This window comes from Pyrus communis, chromosome 9, assembly GCF_963583255.1.
Source record: "Pyrus communis chromosome 9, drPyrComm1.1, whole genome shotgun sequence".
NCBI lineage: Eukaryota > Viridiplantae > Streptophyta > Magnoliopsida > Rosales > Rosaceae > Pyrus > Pyrus communis.
The window spans coordinates 5,023,463-5,046,978 of record NC_084811.1 but is presented as its reverse complement, the minus strand read 5'-3'; the positions used below and the strand labels follow the sequence as shown (position 1 = coordinate 5,046,978).

At 38.3% G+C, this 23,516-nt stretch overlaps 1 protein-coding gene across 4 annotated transcripts; it reads right to left on the bottom strand.

Annotated features, from left to right (window-relative positions):
* Positions 1 to 5,597: 5,597 nt before the first annotated feature.
* On the bottom strand, positions 5,598 to 16,812 carry LOC137745269 (regulatory-associated protein of TOR 1-like). 4 transcript variants are annotated; one of them, XR_011069672.1, is made up of 24 exons: positions 16,161 to 16,812; positions 14,700 to 14,802; positions 14,126 to 14,208; positions 13,870 to 14,028; positions 13,665 to 13,781; positions 13,385 to 13,542; positions 13,020 to 13,174; positions 12,761 to 12,905; positions 12,600 to 12,678; positions 12,331 to 12,432; positions 11,731 to 11,814; positions 11,523 to 11,630; positions 10,779 to 11,132; positions 10,504 to 10,693; positions 9,700 to 10,260; positions 9,143 to 9,463; positions 8,912 to 9,035; positions 8,351 to 8,481; positions 8,104 to 8,249; positions 7,880 to 7,981; positions 7,647 to 7,732; positions 7,253 to 7,337; positions 6,520 to 7,165; positions 5,598 to 6,334 (listed from the first exon to the last, which is right to left on the bottom strand). XR_011069672.1 is itself a non-coding variant. In XM_068485187.1 (23 exons), the coding sequence occupies exons 1-23, from the start codon at positions 16,479 to 16,481 to the stop codon at positions 6,827 to 6,829; spliced, it is 4,053 nt and encodes a 1,350-aa protein (XP_068341288.1). In that variant the 5' UTR covers positions 16,482 to 16,812; the 3' UTR covers positions 5,598 to 6,826. The 4 variants fall into 4 exon arrangements, 1 of the variants encoding a protein (XP_068341288.1); XR_011069673.1 differs by having other exon boundaries at positions 5,598 to 6,301; XR_011069674.1 differs by having other exon boundaries at positions 12,331 to 12,408.
* Positions 16,813 to 23,516: the final 6,704 nt, after the last annotated feature.

Sequence of the window (23,516 nt, the reverse complement as noted above, 5' to 3'; positions counted from 1 at the left end):
GTCGAAACTAGGTATTAGCGCATCTTAATTAGCCATTTTTAAATAAACCTTTGCACTAACCCATGATTTCCAACGTTAACTACATGTTTGTTAAATAACTTCCACTTTATTCCTTTTGGCCAACTCCTTCAACAAGCTTAATCTTTAGAGCCAACAATTTCTTTCAAAATTTCAATTTCCCTCTGACTTAGTTCCAGTCATTTTCTTCATCCTTCAAATTCAACAGTGGCTCCCAAATCTCGTCTTGTATGCGAGTCTAGAGAAGGCATCATCACTCTTTGTCACAGCCTTAACGACCTTCACCACCCTCGGCGATCTCCCCATTTTCTTTCTTGAAGATGAGACGCATTCACTGGGATCTACCTGGACTTCTAGAGTTCCAATTGCTATAGTAAGCAGCATGCCCGCCAAGGAGTGGCTTACCCCTAACCCCTATAAAGCTGGGGAAGGCATTTCTGCTGCCAAATGGTCGAACTTCAAAAGGTGATTTCCTTCTATAACTGATGCAGCTTAGTCGAAGTAGATAGATGAGATAGAGCCAATCTGGAAGAAAAAGTGGATGGAAAATGACATCTACGATCAGAATGTCCAAGATTACCATTCCCATCAAGCACGAGCTTATGTCAACAACTATTCTCTTCTGGAATACTAGGGCCAACAGCTTTGATTTCGGGATGTGGCCCATGACTCCAACTATTCTGGACATGGCTCAGGTGTTCGGGCTAAAGCCATCAAGTAGGTGTGTGGACATCACTAATAATTGGTTCTCCCCTTCCTATGTAATTGCTGAAAGCTCTGAGACTTCAAGGGCTGTAGTAAGCTTGGATTATGACCACCATCAAAAGTTATGGAACCTTATTTGTGGGCTTCATTCCTTTTGCTAAGAAGAGTTTTTGCCTGCCATCCTCTTTTACCGATCCAGCTCAGGAACACATGTAATTCCTTCTTTACTGGTTGAATAAACATGTGTTCCCTAACAAGTCTAAATAGGTAAAGTTGGAGTGGATTCCCTAGGTGGAAACTCTGCACTCTTTTGATGATGTGGCTACGGCACCCTTCATCCTAGCCCACTTCTATGATCTGTTCTACAAGATGACCAAATGACAGCCCTTTGAGACAAATCTCAATAGAGCAACCTAGATGGTCCAGATTTAGCTCTAGTGGTACTTTCCAGAGTTTTGGGCATCAAATCTAGAGTTTCCTGAAGAAGTAGCCTCGGCCGAAATTCTGGCATAAGCTTTAACCATCAATCACTCGACCCTCTTTTGCCTCTACTTTTTCAAGATCTGCAAAATCATAACCGATGGTGCCTCAGTGCTTATGAGGTATCCCTAGTTCTCGAACAATCTATTCCAGGATTCTTTTAGGGCATATGCTAGTACCTTCTACAATGAGAAATTCATCAGCTGCATTCAGCAAAAGGATCTAGCTTGGGGAGTGAGGAGTGACTGAGCCGATTATAAGTGCGACCTATAAGTTTACCACCCCAACTTTTGTGTAGGCAATTAGGATTTAGGCAGGCCATCCCAGTTCATTTCTTTGGCTCAATGCACTATGGAACCTCATACCGCCTCCGTTCCCCCTCTGAGGTCACATATCGAGCAAGTAGGCGTAGCTTGGAAGTGGTGACCAAAATTGCTCACAAGCCCATTGCTCTCAATTTTGAGTGCACTGCCTTATTTACCACTTGGTGGGAGGCCAAGTGGTCCAGATAGAGACATCAGAGAAGCCCACAGTAGGATCTTCGAGCAAGTATTCTTCAGGTCTTTCCCCAAAAAAAAGGAACTGGAGAGCTTGAAAGAGCCCATCAATTAGAAAAACCAACTTCTGTTGATAGGTAACTTATCTTCCTAACCCCTTCCTTTAATTACACAATTATTTTAAATTCTGACTTTGTGTTCTCAATTCCGAGCCCAAGGAAATCCTGATGAAGTAGTCATTGGGCAAGAGGAAGAAAAAGCTACTGATATTTTAGTTCTACAAGAAGCTGATGTTGAAGCTACTAGGAAAGAAGATGGCCCAAGCTAAACTCTCGGATAAGCTAAAACTATCTCTCACATGTTTAGTGAATCGGAAACAGATGTTGAGCTCGAAGCAGAGACTAGGGCTCCTCATCGGGCAAGATATGCCATTGTAGAGTCTTCTGATTCTGAGCCCGAGAAGAGGTCCCAGGTTAGACGTGATGCCCTTACTCTAATGGCCACCCCAACCAAGAAAAGAACCATATCCTAGACTTCCCAAGTCTCTAAATCTTTTCCTTCCCCCTCCCACTGAAGCAGGCAGAAAATACAGAAGTCTGCCAGTAAGTGATTCAAACTTGATTTTCTTTTATTTAATTTCATCTTCGCAAGTTTTGAACTTATCATATTCTTTCTTGTGATCAAAACATGTTATCAGTAAAAAGCTTGATTATATTCCTAAGGAGATGGAGGTAAGTATGGAAGAGCAGTAAAGTGATAAGGATGTCATTTCCAAGATATCGAATGAGTTGAAGGTAGTTTCCTTGAACTTTTAGTGCTTAATTATTTCTGAAATTATCTCTTGTACTTAACCAATTCTGTTATTTTCCAAAGTAGGCCTCCAAAGCAGAAAGGACTTCCCCAAGCCAAGCCTGTTTCACCTCCAGCTCGACTTATGCGCATTTCCTCTCCTCGGCTTGAGCCTTCAGAGGTAAAATTCCTTTTCTCAAAACTTGTCAACCTTGTATCGCTAAGTTTTAAGCATTGACTCTATTTCTATTATTTTCCAAGCAAGAAGAGGCACCCCATCATCTTCAGTCGAACAAGCACTAGTTCCTTCTTCTTCTTTCATGCCTCTAGCAATGGCAGTGACCCTCGCCTCCCAATTTAATCTAACAATTGGAAAAATACTTCACTTTGTAGAGGATGACAACATCTCTATGAGTCCTCTTCTTTTAAGCAATTTTAAGCCTTTCTTAATGTCTTTTAATCTTTGAATTTATGCTTTGAAATCTCTCTTTGCCAATCTTTCCCTTTACTAGAACTGTTAAACTTCCAACAACAATTGCTTTGATATGTCTTCCATATTTCCTACTACGTACCATTTTTGGCCAAGTCGGGCTGAGTTCACCTTTGTAACTGGTGGTATCAGGCTCATGGTTATTTCTAGCCTCTCTTGTCCCATTCTTCTGTGGTTGGTTAGCTAAGGGGCCTTAACATCTACTTAGCGTGGTAACCTTACATCTTTATCCTCCACTTCTTCAAATGCTTCAAAGTTTCTGAATACCTCAGATAAATTCTTTGACTATAAAGTCTTGGATCCAATCTCTTAATTGCACCAATTAGCAATGAAGTGATTGAAAGTGTAGTGGATCTTGCAATACTTTTTCCCTCTGAGTTCTTCAAGTTTAGTCATCTTCTTAGTGCTGTTGGGCAAGATTACCCGAGCCCTTACTAGTTCTTCATAGATATATGTGGCCTTAGTTAAGTCAAAGGAATATGACTGATACTCTGGAGGTTTCATGGGTATAAACCCTCCATCGTTCATCACGATCTTCTGGTCCTAGATGGGTTGAATCAATTCTTTCACCATCAAAGGTTTGAAATGAGTGGTTATCTCTGTAGCACATAGCTTTATCCCTTCTACCAGGCTGTTTAGGTGCTTTATTTTTATAAAAAGAAGGTACCTTAGATGAATGCTTCGCTTGCTGTTCTTATGTTAATAGCTTTTCATAATTCGTGGTTGCAACCACCAGCTCATAAAGCTCATTAAACTGCACATCATATAACTTATTCCTCAGAGGTGGTCTTAGAGCCTTCTGGCAATGGCTATGAGTTGTGCATGGTTAATTAGGAACTAGCATCTTATCCTGGTCTTTCTAAACCTCATCATCAAATCCTCTGTGGACTCATGTTCATATTACTCTACTTCTACCAGATCGTTAATGGTCATCTCAGGTTCCACCATATGAAATTGCTCATGAAAAACCATCTCCATTTGCCTTCAGTTAGCAATGGAATTAAGGGGTAACAGAAAGTATCATTGGGAAGCCAATCCCATTAGCAAGTTCCCAAAAAATCTTAATTTGTAGTTGGGGTTGTCCTTGAATGCCACACGTTGATTTGAAAATTTAAAAATGTGATATCTGGAAGATACATTACAGTCTTCTCTGCTGAAAGTTGGGAACGCGAGCATTTTGAAATTGAGAGAGAAAGGATTATGCTCATCAACATACTTAGGATAAGGCTTTTGATATGTTATTATAAACATCGGGCGGGCTTGAGGTTGAGCATTATGTATTACCATCCTTCTAAACTCTGCCAACTCATTCATGAGTTGCTGAATGACCATATTATTGTGTAGGGTATAAGAAGTCCCCCACTTCGACCATGGTCAATGCCTGATGAAGCTTGCCTCTGTATGTCGAGATGCCTTCATCTAGCTTATCCCCCTCCTTTATTAACCAATGGTGGTGGCCTGTAAGAAGGAGAATTGTCCCCAGTAATGGATAAGCCTTTTTCCACCTGTTTCTTCAACTGAATTAGACGCACCGATCTTTATTCCTTCCTGCTCGATTTGCCTTCTAACATTTGGTGATGGTGGCAAAAGATCGGGCAAGCCTATCTCTTGAAACTCCTTTTTAGGGTATTGTTGATGCCTGGTTTCAGCCCCTTCCTTCCTTTTCCCTTTGTTCTTATTTTCTTCAAGTAAGGGAAACTGAGGAATTGCTAGCTCTTTTTTTTGGGCTTGTCTCCACGACTCCTTCACTGGCATAGCCATCTTTTAGTGTAGAGTATTCTAACTCCAACTTTCTTTGTAGCGTCCTTGTTAAGGAACACAACCTTCTAACCTCTGATCTGGTTTCTAAAGAGATCTTTTCCATACTCCTCAGTACTTGTATCATGGTGGCTTGCAAATCTTCATTAGTGAACTTTCCACCCAATTTCTCATAATAGGTCAAGCTCTCTATGATCTTAGGGTTGTGTGGTGAAGAAAAATCTTATGGATGATTCGTCATATCTACTTTTGGCGGGCAAAGAGGTTGCCCAAATGCTACCTTCCACTTGAATGTTCGATCCTTCATTCGTCTTGGCAAACAATATTACAAAATGTGCCCCACCAAACGTGCCAAAATTAAGTTCGGGCAAGATTTGTTCCTCGCACAATTCCCTTGGGTCCTGCCTGTCAGACAAGGTTTGCTGCTTGGTGTACTGCAATATGAGTTTGTTATTAGTTTGAATGGTGCCTTTGTGGGGTCTTTGTTAGGCTTGAGGCTTGTAATCAAAACTAATATGAATTTGAACGTACCATTGTTATTTCTGTATAACATATTGTTCTTTTCAATTATTAAATGGATTGATTAATTGCGCCACAAGTTACTTCGACTTTTTAGTTCGATTAGGTTGTTCACAAATGGGTTAAGTCTGTCAAAGTTCTTTTTTCTTGCCTTGTAAACAAGGACTTTACTCATAATATCATATGTCTAATTAAAGGGAGTCCAAGACCCATCAAGTTATTTCTTTAGTTACAGTTTTAGACTAACAATAAAGAAGCTAGATTAATTAGTTTAGCAAGATTAATCTTAGATGAAACTTTGAATGAAGGCAATTGAAAATCATGTAGGATCCAATGAAAGATGCAAAAACGACATATCTATTTTAGGTAAGTACAAACAAAAGAAACTCGGGCAAGATTACAACCTTGTCAGGCAAGGTTCATCTTCTTGCAACTATTCTCTTTGTGTTTTACAGGGATTGAAGTCTTAGAAAATGGAACATAAACTGAGTTTACCTAAAGAGATTTGATACTACAACATAGGAGTAAAGGTTGAACAAACTATAACTTTCTGGTTTCTTGCTATTAGAGTGCAGAGTTGAATGTTTTTTGATTGATTGGTTGAGAGCCCTTCTGTTTGCATCCCTCACTACTTTTATAGACCTTCTAGCCCGATTGTCCAAGCCTCCCCTTTTGGTGATAGATTCCAGAGTATGGTGAGTCACCATCTACTTTTGTTATTTACCTATCCATGTCATGGAAAAATACTTTTTGCTGGGGGTGAGCTGCCCTCTGTCACTTGTCACTTCACATAGGCTTGCTGCCTATTTCTTGGGAAAAAAAATGATTTTCAATTCTTCATGGGCTGCCAATTGTGTGAGCCCAATTCTCCTTCTACTTTTCACGTTCTTGGGCCTTCATCCGCAATAAGCCCAACATTAAATATCCATCCAAACAATCGTTACTTAGACCGTTGGTGAATGATAATTAGACACTCTATATCTACAATTAGATTTGAGCCTTCAAATTTTCGACATCGTGTAGTCCATTGTATCCGCAAGAAAATCTGCAGCCAGGAAAAACAAAAGCAACACAGTTGCTAGAAATGTTTGAAATTACATGTCAGTCACCAGTTTGTTATGATTGCTAAGATAGTAGAAAAAAAGACCTTTGCCAATCACGACTCCCTGATCTCAATAATAAAAGGAAAAACAAAGTAAAGATAAATTTGCAGATGAGTTAGCATCAAAGCACGAATTGAGAATTGAAGAGCTTAACACGAACCTTTCATCTTGTCCATTGCATGTACAGTTTCGGCCTCTGCAGGTGTCTTCAGCACACGATCACCAATAACTACGTAAGCAACCATCACCAGAAGTCGAGATACTGATAAAATCCCAATTGGCCTAGGCAGTAGCCCCCATGGTGCCATCAGCGCTGCCATCATATATCAACACCACCAAATCGTCATCTGCCAATGCTTCCAGATGCACCCATTGACGTCAAAGAAGAATTGGGGCAGTGGAATCTTATATCATGACGGCACAGATGCACCGAGTGAACAGTAACAGCAAGATTGCAATTAGAATTTTCATCTAGCTTGAGAGTTGTCATCAGCATAAATGGATGCAAAAGCATCTGCAGCACCAGCTGCAAGCAGCACTTCGTAGGGATGGAAGGCTAGGGAACTAACAGGACCAATCTTTTGGGCCATAAAGTAAGGGTAGTATCTTATTGTGCCTAATTGTTCACCCTCCAAACTGAAGACTTTCATGAGCTGTTTGGCTGAGCCACTGGCAATGAGTGGGGCATGCCTATGAACAGCTAAAGCAGTCAGTGAACCCCTGTGAGCTTCAATCGTGAGGTAGGCATCCCTGTCGTTTCTGATATCAAGGAACTGAATGTCACCAGCTTGAGATGCACTTACAATCTGGATGAAGATGAGAATTTCATGTAAGTTTCACTTTCTATCGGAATAACTTCAGAAACAATATCAAACAAGGGTCTCTCCACTTACCTTGGAAGGATCAAGTCCGGGTTGAAAGCCGATCCCCACAACTCTTTCCACCTTCTGAGTGTGTGGCTGGGTTGAACAGACAAGCCTAAGATTTACAAACACACAAAACAGCACAAAACACTAGCTTAGCAAATAATCAGCACCACATTAAGAAATCCAAGGTTAGTGAGGAGCTGAACTCAAACGCAGTAGCATACTAATACGTTTGTTTATTGTTTACGTTTGTTGTTTACTTATGGAGGGACAAATGTACAGTGACAGCACCAGACATGAAGAAACTGTACATCTAGGTCTGCAAATTTAACTATTTGTCACTTATCATTTGCAGTTAGTTGCAACACTTTCGCAAAGAACATAAGTCATATATTTGCCACAGGAGACATGAAGAGCTTACATTTCAGGAGTTCGCACATCATAAAGTCTGACAGAACCATCTACAAAACCAGCTGCAAAGTGACCCCTGTGAACTTGAGAAGCAGACTAACAGACAATGCAGGAATCAGTCATTATTAAACCATTCATTTTCTAGATTGCAAAATCAATAGCCAAATCCATACGTCTGTAAATTGATTAAAAAACAGCTGTAAATTCAGATGTCGAATGTAAGTTGAGGTGGTAAATACTCACCAGTGCTGAGATGCTACAATCTGATGAAGAAGGAATAGAATTAATAAGCTGCTCTTTATCCAGATCCCAAAGCATAATGGGTGATAGTTCACCAGAAGCATACTAGCAAATGAAGCAATGCAGAAGTAATCAAAACATTATTCACAACAAAGAACAAGAATCACAAAATGAAACAGAACTTGTCCTATAGCCCTAACGTATTACATCTTAAAGAGAGGAAGTACCAGATATCCAGATTGTTGTTGCCAATCCACAACAGCATTCAAACTTCGCACCCCAGGTTTATGACCTTGAGTTGAAGAAAATGCGGTGACAAGCTTCTGTTGACCCTTCAAAGTGTAATCTTTCCAAATTCGAATGTTTCCATCACCTAATTATATGACCGCAAAAAGGTGCAACTTATTTAGAAAGGTTCAATGATAGCGCCCTTCCTGACGAAGAAGCTAGTTTTTCAGTAGTATAGAATATTACTTGAAGCAGCAAGAAGCAAGCTGTCATCAAGCTCATTGACAAGGCAGAGCTTGGAGATTCCTTTGTCAGGAAAATCATGATTATTGAAGCTGTTGAGAAGGGTAGCCTCCTGCTCTTGGTAATTCCACACCCTATGAAGAAATAACCACCAAAACATAAACATGACTACATAGTCAAAGACTGAGGGTAATCAATAAATCTTAGCAATATGAACCAAATTCACTCATACAAGAATACATATGCACCCAATAGTTACCCAAAACCCAAACAAAACCTCATAGTTTGACAAAGAGAGGCCATTTCATTTTTCAAACAAGGTAGCAACCCTCCATCATTCATCAAATATTGATGCATATATTAAAAGGATACCTATTAATAATCGTACAAAACTAAACTAAACAACAGAAGAAAAAGACAATTTCATATGATACTATTTCAATCACAGCTGTTTCTGTCTATGAAAGTTTATCGTGACGAATAAAGAAAACATAGAATGAACATTACCCACACATTACATAAATATTAAAAGGTGAAATTTTAAAAAAGTGATAACCTACACACCTGATTTGCTCATTCTCGTCTGCAGCGACCACAATAGAAGAAAATGGTTTCAGCAAGATTGCTTTTGTACCCGTCTCAAACTTGGTGTCCCAGCTAGCAATTTGATTATTAAGCTTGCTCACAGCTGACCACGAACATGGAAGATACATTAATTCCACAAAAGAGCCTAAATAATGATAAACAAAACTAAAAGATAAAGAGCAAAAGGAAGAATTAGAGAAGAAAACCAACAAAAGTGCTGGCATTTAGCAATGTGCTCCAAGGCAAATTTCTCTCTCTCCTCTCTTCTACTTAGTACTTCTTTACTGTCATCTGCCACAATGAGAAGTGGCTTGGAAAAGTGCCCGCAACTCCAATTGTAGATGGTTGATTGAGGAAGAAAACTGCGTTCCGAGGTTCCAGAAGTTCCCCCAAAACCTAGAAGTGGATCTGCTAATCCAGAATCTGGAATCATTAGATGAGGCCTGAAGTCTAAAGAGCATACTCTCCGTATTCCAGCTACATGATTTGGCCGAGGAGGGCTGACAGGAGGAGTTCGGAATGGCATGTGACCTGTCAAAAATCGGTTACTAAACAAAGAGACTAGAAGTGCATAGATAGATTAAACTAACTAGCAATACCATACATCACCAAAATCAAATGGAGCTCAATGTCAGGTTAAAGAATAACTTCCAAGATACTTTTTACCCCCCAGCTCCATTGATGTTTTAATATACTAATGTTAGAACCTGCAATAAATAAAAAGGACAATGACTGGGAGAAAAAGTAAGTAATTCTCGTATTGTTACCTCCATTCATATCTAACCATGAAGAAGACCGAGCTAATCCACCAAAACTGGGGGTCGGAGTTGCTGTAATGGATTCACCAGGTCGAACACTGTTACCAGTGGGCTTTACGGGTTTGGCCACCACTTGTTCAATCCCTATAATGGCCAAAACCCGCCTACCAAGGCTTGCAATGCATGGAGATGGATCCTTGGCTAAGGTACACATAGCCAATACACACTGCGAATACATTGCATTGTCCAGGGGTTTAGGTGTTGAGTGGTTGACAACACCATTGCTCACACCATCATTTAATATTCCAGAATCAGAATGATGAGATGAATCGTCAGACAACGGTGATCCATGCATAATTCCAGAACTCACTAGAGGGCTGCTGGTGGAGACTCTCCCATCTCGACCCAATGAGTTATCATTGGTCCCTCTCAACAGTGGATCAATTTGAGATGAAACAACATTACCTTTAATATGAGCCAAAGAGGGGAAGGAATTAGATTGTGGCTTCCAATATGCAGCAGCTATTGACTTGAGGTGCCTGTTGTGGCCAAAGGCAAAGTGTCCCAGTGCTGTAAAGAAGATAAAGTTTACTCAAATCAACTTCCTACAAGAAATCTCTTGATGATCAATTAAATCTCAGGGCCCTGTAAAACAATCCCTCTGTTGTTTTGAATGAGGGGAAAGAAGGAAAGGAAAGAACACTAGGGTATGTACTGGTGACAGAAAATCTAGTGCATATTTATTACCCAAAAGCAATAAAATTCCAACCAAACAAGTATGTTTAATTGATTATCAGATGGCTAATCACATACCAACAGCAACTTCGGCCCTGACCAGAGGGCTGCCATCTGAAGCAACACTTAATAGACTTCTAACAATACTAATTTCAGCTCTAATCTTTTCATCATCATCGTATTCTTCTTCTCCACCAACACCATCTCTACATGAGCCTGAACCCACATCAAGCAGGGTACCCAGTGCGAAAACAGCAGAAGCTCTAACCTGAAATAGAACAATCTCAGTGACTAGGTTACATAGCCCAAAAATGTCATTGGTTAAAAATAGAGTCTATATAGTCAAAGTTTACCTCTGGTTGGGGCTCAGAAAGTAGAGGTGCACATATTGCAGGGGCATCTGCCTGCAAACCAAATATTTGGGCCTCTGTAAAATTCTCCCACAGCTTTCCCAGACAGAGGCAAAGCCACTGAAGAAATAGTGGTTCTGTCTGTGTATCATTTAGAGTTGAACCCTGAAGGTGCTTCAAGCAAACATGTATCAAACCTGCTTCAATACAAGCCTCCTGCCCACGTCTATGCCCATCGACAATTACAGCTAAAACAAAAGCAGCCATTGCACGCTGTTCTGGATATGCTTCCATACTATCAAGAAACCTAATGAAATATGTATGACCCCCATCCTTCACTAGATCAACCTGACATGACTGATTCCACCAAAAAATAAAAATAAAAAATGTGTGATTACTACTGTGGTACTAACTGAGGAACTGAAAGGGGGCAGGCATATGGCACCAGAAGGGAACTTATAAACAAAAATGGATCGAAAATAGAGCTTAAGTTCATGACCCATCAGGAATAAAGCAAAGAAGCACATGCTTCACAAATTGTTGATGACAAAGAGTTTTGATATGGAGACATTGATGCCTAAGATTAGAAGCAGGTATTAAGATAGTATGTAACAGTAGCAAATTCTAAGATTAGAAGCAGGTATCAAGATAGTATGTGACAGTAGCAAATTCTTATTAAGAGCATGTCACAATGAAAGCAATTATAAACATCTGGAGAAAGAATGTGCTGCAGTAATCTAGGCATACCTTATCAAGAGCAAGAATTTTTGTCCATATAAATACAAGAATTTGTCGTAGTTCAGGTGTCGTTTGCAACAGCTTCAGAACATACGGAAAAATCCCAACAGACAAGCCCTAGAAAACAGAAATGTGAAATTTTTAAAGAACATCAAAATATTGCTCTCAACCAACATAGACTTAACAAGACAGAACATTTTCAAATGACAACACATACCAGATCTACAGCCCAGGGTCCCATATCAAGGAATCTTCCAAGAAGAACCAGAGCTCGAAATCGGTGGCATTGACTGCGTAATACCTTAAATACAGATGTTATTCAGTCAGGGATTATTAAGAAACAGAAGGAAAAAAAAAAAAAAACAAAACAAAACAAAAAAAAAAAAGGCAGAGAATGAACTTAATACAATGATACATGAATGAATAACAAACCAGCAAGTTGAATCAACATAACGAAGAAAAGTAGAACCGCTCTTCAAGCCAAATTACACCACCACAACTTACAGTCTATGGCACTACTCTGTTATCATCTCAATAGAAATGAACTCAACCAATACTCCCTAGGACTACCATGTAATTTTTCCCAATTATTTCACAGCTGGGTTTACAAATAAGGTACTGTTACCAAACACACCTTATTAAGGAACTTTATATCAATTGTCTCAAACAGGATACAAACGACCTCAAGATTACTATTTTCAGCCAACTTTAAAAACAAAATCAATTAGACATGATATAAAGAAAGAAAGCATACATAATACCTATATCCCAGAATGCTTTAGTACCAAACTAAAAAGTGATAAGTATAATATCATACCTGAAGAACAATAGGCAATTGCTCTGGTGGTTTCTTGTTTTCAGACCCATGGTCAAGCCATACCTCAAAAGCAGTCAACTGCTCAGTGAAAAATGGGCTTGGCTTGAATAAAGCAAAAATATAATGATCAAAGTGAATGTCAGGCATGTCACAAAAATACAAAACAGGAAAGTCATATAAATATCTAATCCCACGTAACACTGTAAGGAACCTAACTGCATAACATAAAAAATGCAACAAACTTGCATAAAAAGAACCCAGAAGCACACCTGGAACTCCGCATTAGGATCCTCAACCAATAGTGGAAGCTGAGAAAGGCATATCTCAGCAGCCATGTCCCATGCATCCCTGCAGTTAGCATAAGCAAAAGAGGTGACAATTGATTTAACTAACATATGAAGCATGACTGAAAAATTCTCTCCTTTAGTACCACAAATGATGCTGATGGGTTGGAGGCAACTGTGGGTGAGAGATCGGAGAGCAATTTGCAGATCGCATAATTCGCTCAGCAAGTAAAAAATTACGAAAAAGGCTGGCAACTAGCAGGTCTTGTCTGAACAGTCTCTGGAAAAGATCTGCAACACAGAACTGAGTATTACATCGATGTACTGTCACCAAAGCAGACATAAATGAACATCCAGTTCAAAAACATTAGATAACAGTACAGCAGAAAAGAAAAAAAAAACTACCATGAGGGAGAACATTCCATGCAACCATATCAGTGACCGCAGTAAAAATCCAATTCAACTCGCCCAAAAGCGTTTTCCGGTCATTTTGACAGCCAGGGATTTTATCTATTAGCGAATAATCAAGAGACTCATGAAGTAATGATCGTGTGCAGAACCTGAGAGAATACATAACAATCCAATAAGTAGAAACATATAGACCACTAGAACATAACAAAGAGAGAAACAAAAAGTGAAAGCATGAGAAATTATAATCAATGACAGTAATTGTACAAACAGCCTAGTGGATGAAGTACAACTCCTAACAGTAGACAAAACTTAAGACCAATAATCACTTCTTGTAACAAAACAAGGAGAACAAGCTTCACCATCTTAATGCCGTCTTGATGGGAGTTGTGAGGCAAGAAGTAAACACATCAGCAGGAAATTCAGCACTCTGTGGAAGAGTCTCGTGTGCTTCACAAGCCGCTAGCAGGATACAATCCCTTGCAGATCCAGATGAGCTAGAGCCACCCCAATCATAAAGCTAACCAAAAAAAATCCAACTATTACATTGAAGTCTATACGAATTACTAATACCAGTTCAGACATCTTGGAAACCTAAAATATCAAATTTACATAAACATTCATAACTGCACTGTAGGATACCTCAACGAAAGAATTGACTATCAGCCCAGCAGCAGAACAATCAAACACATATAGTGAAGGTGTCTTCAACCAGGAATCAAGGTCACTAATTGGCAAGGGGATATACTGTGTATAACTCTGCACCCAATAAAAACTAAATCAGAACTACAAAACATTATTTAAAGATAGTAAGGAACAAAACAGCAGGCTTCAAATTGGTAAAAACCTTATTAAAGAGCCAAATTTCACCATTAGCAGTTGGCTTGGGTACACCATGTCCATTATAATGGAAAAGAACTCTCTCAGACTTGGCATATTTGCGGCATGTATTACAAAGTTTCTTCACTTCTTCTACTGTAGGATCAAGCTGAACCTTGTAGCGAGCCTGGTCGCATATTATCAAACAAAATTAAAAGTTAATTTTAGACAACAAAATTAAAAGTTAATTTTAGCATGCACAAAGAAAACAAAAACTGTCTCACCCTTGGTTGCCACCTTTCGTACTGTTGACTCAAGGTTTTACCAATTGTTTCAAGAGCTTTTTGTGGAGCCATAGCAAATGGATCTGAACACACAATAAAAATGTTAACAGCATGGTAAACTTGACAAACAAAAAAAATATAATATCCAAAAACATTACGTTGCCAAAGGGATAATAAAAGTCAAAGTGTTTGGTTGTGTCTAAGTTATAATGCTTGTAGACCCCACAACTGTGTATCATTCCCCCTTGGCAACATGTATATACCATTATATTTAATAATGGGTACAAGAAGATGTTAACAAAAGATCAATTCAAACTCCACTAAGGAATATGTCATATTTAGTGAAACTTAAATCAATCTTTTACGTCATGCACTGTAGAATTATTAGCCATAGCATGCCAAGGGTGCTTTGGTATTGAAAATGAATTAGAGAATCTAGAACTCACGCACTCTACACCAAGTCCAACAAGTAAGAAACTCAACAAGACAACCGAAACGGTTAAAGAACAGAATTAATAACCAATACACTACCAACAAACTAAAGCAAGAGTAAAAATCAGCAGCGTAAAAGCACCTATCCAGCACTCCATTCTGGCACAGGGAGATATCTTAATTACATCGGGCGGATCAACGCTAATGTTTAAACATAATACCAGAGCTACACATCCCGTCTTCATCTGCAAAGAAGTTGAAAGTTAAACCAAAATAAGCACAAATTAACGAGTACAATATTGTGAGCGTCTTCAGTCGGAACAAAAACAAGAAACTAAGATCAACAAATCGAATAGCTCCGAGTAAGAATTACTTTAAGCTTTGGCTATCCCCGGAAAGAATATTGTAGCTGTATTTTTTAAAGGAAACAGTTATATTTAAGAATTCCTTCAATGCCGTCGTTGAAGAATAGGGTTGAAAGTTCATAACAAAAAACCTAAATTAGCAATTCTACAACAGAAATTAGTGTCTAAATTCTAAAATCCTATATAAAGATCAGGTTTTCCTCAGATAATAGTTCAACCAACATTGACAGTGCCACCAAAGTCACCTACAGGCTAGACCGCAAGGGGCAGCTAGGCTATCTGTGTGACTTCCATTACTACCCCTAACCAACTTATGATCACTGGTAAAACTGCATAAGAAAAGTCTTCAAAATTTCTAATGGTTTGCGCAGTGAAAATTTGGAAACAAAGATAAAAGCAGAAGTTGTGTCCTTTATTAGTCTCAATAATAGAGTCAAGAACATGGGATTGATCATAGACATTCCAAAACCGTACAAAATCATTTTTCTCGAATCAAAGTTCACCAACCATTGTACTAATTCTGCCTGTCATGTGATACATCACACAAGTAATGGTGGTTTAAATTCTCAGGATAGCCACACATCCTTCTGTAACAAATTGCAAAAAGAAAATGTCACGTATCTGTGGGAGGTTTGAATGGATCACACAGCAACAAAAACTAGTGGTAATAGCCAGCTGAAAAGAACCTGGCCATTAAGAGGGCAGGAAAAAGAAAAACCTGTCCTTACAATCAGCAGCTTCCAGCCGGATATGACTGGAAAATGAATTGCGTACAAGGTGGTTTCTTGAGTGATTACTCCTTTTTAAGAATTGTTCAGTTATCACTTTCGTCGAGACCACATGACGTATACACTTTGGTTTTTTGTTGAGGAGTGCAGAAGGAGAAATCTGGGAGTGTGAAAGTCACTTCCCATTGATCGAAACCTAAATATGAGAAATTGACAAACTTTTCTTTCCTATCAAACTAAAAATGGAATTATTCAAACAACCCATTGATCGAAACCTAATTCAAAACCAAGTTGTTGGGTTGTACCACCAAAGTATGTGATGATTACAAATTCAAAAGAACAAAATTAGCGAGGGAATGTTAAAACTTCCTAGCCACAATACAAATACCTGATTTTTACATAAACAAATTAACAATTTTTCATAACAACTTTAATTTGAATTGCTGGGATTTTATCTACAGATTTCAGTTTCAGAAATACGAAGAGCATGTACTGAAAAAAGGGGCTTACTCGGTCTTTAGGCCGCCATTCCGATGGTCCGGTGGGCACGCAAGCCTCGAAAGCATTGTGCCGAAGTTCACACAATACAGTGGTTTGGGGCAAGTAGGCCAAGCTTGTGGCGGTGGTAGCGGTGGCATTTCCATAGCTACTACTGGCAGTTTCTGATTCCCTTCTCTGCGAGCTCAAATCTCCGTCATCGTGGCTGGAGGCGCAGTCGTCCAACTGGCTGGAGACCACCACCACCGAGGATTGCGAAAACCGGGAGGCCATCAAATCCCCCCCCCAATGCCATTCAAATCGAAAACCCTCAGAGCATATACAGAGAAGCATAAAGCCCCATTGAATGGTTTACCTCAAATTCTAAGAATTTAAGGCTTATTTCCAATATTGATGCATACGTTATGGATGACTCAACTAATTTAATTTAAAAATACTTTCCCTTCAGATCGTGCGAAGTTTGAATAGTTAACCTCAAATTCTAAGAATTTTAGACTTAGTTCTGATATTGACACCTACGTTTACGAATAATTTAACTAATTTTTAATTTAAAAGTATTTTTTTTCAAAACGTTCAAAGTTCCAATTTCCAACTAAATAACATTACATTTGGGGATGTACAACTCTCTTAATTTTGTACATAATCTGCTGTGAAGTTAATTTAATTCATGGATTGCTGCAATGCATCGAGGTCAAATTGCTGCATAAACTGAGCCATCCACGATACACAACAAACATGCAGTGCAGCATTCGAATAAGTACAAGGGCATTTCAAGGGGTCCTACAAGAATCAAAGTGAGGTAGACAAAGGCTCAGTGCCATCCTCACTCACACACACACTCTCTCTCTCTCTCTCTCTCTCTCTCTCTCTCTCTCTCTCTCTCTCTCTCTCTCTCTCTCTCTCTCTCTCTCTCTCTCTCTCTCTCTCTCTCTCTCTCTGAGCAACTCCAGCGTTGGAGCCCTCCCCTCTGGCAATACACTATTCAATCCACCTAATGAACAGTAACTGCCCTTAATGAACAGTAAGTAGCCCTGGCAATAGAATTTGCATCTCCACCGTTACACTTCAATAGCTCTGGTAATAGGCAATAAAATATTAGTATTTTTTTTATTTATAAAATAATACAAAATAATTTTAATTGTAATATCGGATAAGATTTTTAATCGTTCTCGTTGCGCCACGTGTCATTATCCGAAGTATTATTAAATAATACAAAATATTACAAAATAATACAATTATTGGTGATAGATTTCTGATAAGATTATTAACCAATCACGTCGCGCCACGTGTCATAATCGGTTCACAATCTTTGAGGATAGATTTCCATCAGATTTTTAACGAATGACGGCATGCCACGTGTCATAATCTGTTTACAATTTTTGAGGATAGATTTCCATCAGATTTGTAACGAATGACGGGATGCCACGTGGCATTATGCACAACCTAATCCTTTCTGAATCCTCTATATAATCCACCATCCATCCTCACAAATCTCACACCAAAATTCTCAAGCTCTCTATCATCTATATATATAAAGTGAGAAGGATTAAAAGGTGAAACATTCAAAATACCAAAAATTGTCCTTCAAGAATTCTTAAAATTACAATTGAACCATAAGAATTTAAAGTAATTCACCACATTTTAATTTTGAATGAATTTTAAATTTAAAACTTTAATTAAAAAAAAACTCCCATGTTAGTGGGCGGTTTCATGGTTTTGCTTCATTTTTTTTTTATGAATAATTTTTTAATAAAAATATAAAATAGTTGTTTAAAAAAAAATTAAAAGACATAATCTAATATAAAAAGGCCAATTGCCACACGCGTATGCGTGTGGCAAGAGGCTAGTTATTCATAGTTTCTGCTTCCTTATTCACAAAAATCTGTATCATTATTCATAGTTTCTGTTTCTTTCTTTCAATGTCTTCTTCTTCTTCCTCAAGGATGATGTGGGAATTCAATCAGGAAGAGGAAGAATTGTTTAACGAATCAGAAGCAACATTCAATCACCAGGGGGTAAGAAATGAGAGGGAAGAGGATGAGGAGCGTCAAATGAGAGATGACAAAGTAAGAAGGGGCAGAGCCTCACATTCCCGTCGAGTCATCCAAGCTGCGGCTCAGATCTGCAGACCCAGCCGTTCCGGAAACCTTGATAGAAGCAGGCAACAACGAGGTATGGAACTATTGGATGATTATTTTGTTCCTAATAGTGCATTTCCTGATACGTACTTTAGACGTCGTTTTAGAATGGAACGACATTTGTTCAACAAAATCATGATTGCTGTTTGCAACCATGATTCTTATTTTGTGCAAAAAAAAAAATGCTTTTGGTGCTATGGGTCTACTGCCTAAGCAAAAAATTACTGCTGCCTTGCGGATGCTTGCATATGGAGCATCTGCAGACCAAGTGGATAAGATAACGAGGATGGGGCAATCAACCATTCTTGAGTCCCTGATGAGGTTTTGCGGAGCAATCGAATCTATCTACACCGCTGAGTACCTCCGCAAACCTACACACATGGACTTGGAGCGGCTGTTGAAGAAGGCGGAGATGCGTGGCTTTCCTGGGATGATTGGAAGCATTGATTGTATGCACTGGACGTGGAAAAACTGTCCAAGTGCATGGCAAGGCGCTTACGGGGATAGAAAATGAGCAAAAAGTATCATTCTGGAGGCGGTGGCATCTTTTGATACATGGATTTGGCACGCCTTTTTCGGGGTCCCGGGAGCTCAAAATGACACCAACGTCCTTGCCCAATCCCCAGTGTTCAACGATGTCCTGCAAGGAAAGGCACCAAAAGTTACGTATGAGGTCAACGGACGTATGTACGACGGGCCATACTACCTAGCTGACGGCATCTACCCCCGCTGGTCAACATTTGTCAAAACAATGCCACGTCCACGGAGTGCAAAGGAAAAACACTTTGCAAGCTGTCAAGAGGGGTGCAGGAAGGATGTGGAGCGTTGTTTCGGTATCCTCCAAGCTCGCTGGGCGATCGTCAGGGGTGCTGCCAGATTGTTTGATGTAGAGTCGCTTCGCTCCATCATGATGACGTGCATCATTCTTCACAACATGATTGTGGAAGATGAGTACGATTATGAAGATGTTGATGAATATGAGTCAGACCCGATGAACAATTCAAGAACACGTATATATTGTGCTCATGACGCCACCGATGAGCCCGTGCAATATGAGCCATTACAAAGGGATGGACGTTACAATGAAAGGCTCATTCAACGATATACTGCATTTCAAATGCCAGACATGCACAATGCCCGACAAATTAACTTGATAGAGCACCAGTGGACATTGAAACAAGCTGAAGATAATTAAGTTCATTTAGTGTGTTTTTTTGAATTTGGTATGTTTATGTTATTTTATTTGGTGTGTTTTATTATTTGGTATGTTTATGTAATTTTTTTTATGTTTATGTTTATGTAATTCTTAGTATATGTAATTCTTAGTATGTTTATGTTTATGTTTATGTAATTTTTTTATGTTTATGTTTATGTAATTCTTAGTATATGTAATTCTTAGTATGTTTATGTTTATGTAAAGGACTTTTAATTAGAACCATGGACTTTTAATTAGAACGATGGACTTTTAATTATTTTATACAAGGACTTTTAATTAGAATGATGGACTTTTAATAAATAACTTACCAAATTAATTTGAATAAATATTCAAGAAATTGGAAACAACATAAATAATACAAACAATAAATAATAAATTACAACCCAAAGTGATTGGAAAATTATGGGCTCCGATTACAAAAAGTACTCTATTCATCATCACTTAACCAATTTGTGGTGCTAGGATGATCTTCTCTTGTGGTGCTAGAACCACCTTGGCTTGCTATCGTTTCTCTTGCACGCCTCCTTCGCACCACGTCCGCTTTCTCTGACTTCCAAAAATATTTTGAATTTGGAGACTTCCCTTCTAAAGACATGTTCATAATCTCACGATCTTGTTGAGCCCATCTTTCTTCTCTAACATGTTCCCTTTCTTGCCTAAGTAGCTCTCTTTCTCTCTCATTAGCATAAAATTCTCTCTCAACAGCTGCTTGTTTTGATGCCTCTCTAGCCTTATCAGCCTCATCTTTCGCCAGGTCCCTCGCTGAAGGGAAATCTATGAGATTCATGTGGGATTTCTAGTGACTAGCATGCATATACAATTCAAAATTTATATACGAAAGCAACGGAAGCATGTCATACATTTTATCAAAGCTATAGTCATGCAAATCCCCTTCAAGATGCATAGGTTTATATAAGATGCATCAAAACAAAATTTATAAGAAGAACAAACTAGAGGTTTAGTTTTATACCTCTTGATCTAGATCTTAGACCAAGGATGGACCACCTCCAAGATCTTTGCTCCTCAAACTCCTTGAGCCTAGCCTCCCTCCTTGCTTCCTCCACTTTGTATAGTAAGTGCTCCTAGGTTCTCTTCAAGTTTCCAAAGATATGAAAACCTCTAAAGATCCTCACCCACTTTGTAATAAGAAAGATGAAGGAATAACCAAAGGGGTGATAAAATGATTAGCTAATTTTCCCCCATGGTGGCCGGCCCTTTGTTGTTAGAGAGAGTTTGATATTCTCTTCTCTTTTGTGTTTTTAATAATCTAAAAACACACACCTACATCTTTCATTATTATGTTCCTTTTATTACATAAAGAAACAAGTCAACAATTGACCTTCTCTCCTCTCTTTGGCCGGCCATGTGTGTTTGGTTTGGGCTTTGGGCTTTTAATTATTTCAAGTCATCCAATGCTTGAATAAAAGCCCAATGGGTTTTGGCCCAATGGGCCTAATTAAACCCGAACGTTTCTTTAAGCCCAAAACGATCTTTATCGCTTTTATGATTTCTTTAGACTTTCTAAATTAATCAAAACACTTAATTAATCCAATTAATTATTTCCATCATGCATTAGTTACTCACTACAAGAGTGTATTGGTGAACAATCTTTTAGGTTCTAATTAGCAAGGCAGTGAGGTGATTGGCACCAATCCAATTGATTATATTTAATCCATACACTTAGTGAATTAAAACTTACTTTTAATTCACCTTCTTCTTTGATGACTACATTTAATCATCTAGAAGAACTCACAAGCCATGAGTGACATCTAAACATATATCATGGCTACCCAAGCTAATGTAGAAGTTTATTCGGAGAACCTATTCAGTTGGAATTACAATGTAATTCGATCCTTCTCTAAAACAATACTCTCAATCACATCACTAGGGTATGGATTTATAATGTCAAACCCCTAATGTGATTATTCCTTCTTATACGATTCAATTGAGACGTATAGGAACGCTTTCCTTTATTACGCTCGATACTTCGGCCGAAGATTCCCGAATCATATCTTAGAGTATTCATCCTTTCTTATCGAGGATTAGAGATTCCTTGTTGCGCATTCACTTGCCTTCATGGCTAAGTGGCTTAACCCCAACGATGCCTTGGACACTCGCGTATGGAATGACTTTAACATAATCAAAGATTAAGTACTTAACCACAAGACAACGACGATGCCTCAGGTCAAAGGATTACTTACATTATTCCAACCATTAGAGTTACTTGCTTGACATGTGAGTAGACCTCCATGCAAGTACTCTCGTTTGATTGTGTTCAGTGAACTCATTCCCTTAATGAGCACCTACATGCTTGTCTTAGTGTCGCTACACGAATGGGATGAGACTTTCCATCCTTCGAATTGAAGCAGACATAGTATGTACCGGTCTATGGATTGTCAGTATCCCTCCGACAATCCTTATGACCAAGAACCTTTTTGGACATGATGGTTATGAGAAGAAGGTCTCTGTAATCTAACATCATTAGGTTACTTCTTCCATCGATCCATTGTCCATGGATTCACTATTTAGGACATATTTTGTTCATTGAGATAGTCCTAATTAGTATCTTTGCCTTCCGATGTATAAGAGTCATATATACATCAATTCATTGTCCTGAAAGGTTTCTTCCAAAGATTGACTTTCAGGGCATATTTCCAACACTCGCCAAAGTCAATTCACCTTGGCGAGTAAGTTCTTCCATGAACTTTGCATAATCGTTCTTCGAAGCACTCCCTTTTCTCTTTGAAGCATTCTTACCTTCAGGCCTAATTGGAAAACGGGTCGAACCCGACGCTTGTTCAGGGAGGGGCGTTTCGGGCACTTGTTCTGCATCATCTTCATTAACATGATCGGGTGTAGAGTGTAGAGGGGTGCTGTTCATGTGCACTTCTGGACCGACGTGCACAATTCTAAATTTAGGACAATCTTTGACAATATTCCAACATTCCCACCGGTTGAATGATTTATTTTTGCTTTTGGTTTTGGCAGCGTACCAAGCTTGTGCTTGAAGTTCCTACACAATAAAAATAAGTAACAAATAAATAATACAAATAAGTAAGAAGGCTTCAAATTTAGTAAATAATGAAAATAAGTAACAAATAAATAATTATAATGAAAATAAGTAACTAGCAAATATATACATATATATATAAGTAACAAATATAATGAAAATAAGTAAGAAGGCTTCAAGTTTAGTAAATAATGAAAATAAGTAACAAATAAATAATATTAATGAAAATAAGTAACTAGCAAATATATATATATATATGTATATATATATATGTCATGTTAATCATAACATGGGGCTAGAGTTCCAAGTTTAGTAAATAAATAATACAAACAAACAAAAAATAAATAATACAAACAACATAATTATAATGTAACAAATAAGTAACAATAAATAATAAATTTTGTACGTAACAAATAAATAATACAAACAATAAATTATATTGTTACCTGATCCGAGTAATTTTCTCCACTTCGAATATTACTACCAGCTTGTGCCAAAGCGTCTCTCCACGTACTAAACAATTGGCTAAGTAATTTCCAACGACTGGACATCGATTCTTTGGTTCTTTTCCCACCAATTTTCTTGGTAAGACTCCACATTTCTCGCAACTGCATCTCATTACCCGTAAGCGAACTATGAGTAACTTCAACCCAGCTAGTACACAACGCAACATCTTCAATAAGCGACCAATTCGTACCTGCACCAGTGGTCATTTTGTTGAAAAAAAATGGATTCAAACTTTGAGACAAAGAAAGGAATGTGATTGAAAGTAGTTGAGAAAATATGAGATTGTTGTGTAAGGTAGATGATAATGAGAAGGTATTTATAGAAAAGTAAAAACAATTTTTTTTACAATTTTTTTTTCAGATTTTTCAGATATTTTTTTGAATTTTTTTGAATTTTTTTGAATTTTTTACAATTTTTTTTAATTTTTTATTCAATTAATTAATCTCTGCCGTTGGATATAAAAAAATTTGAATTCCAACGCTCCAGATTGTGCCACG

Bases quoted from the DNA above. Each gene is read 5' to 3' on its own strand.
- LOC137745269 (XM_068485187.1), bottom strand. From the start codon at position 16,481: ATGCTTCTCTGTATATGCTCTGAGGGTTTTCGATTTGAATGGCATTGG. The intron at 11,133-11,522 runs GTATGCCTAGAT...TGGTGGAATCAG, and splicing joins AAATTCTTGCTCTTGATAAG to TCATGTCAGGTTGATCTAGT. The intron at 8,250-8,350 runs GTAATATTCTAT...TCATATAATTAG, and splicing joins CTTGCTTCTTGCTGCTTCAA to GTGATGGAAACATTCGAATT.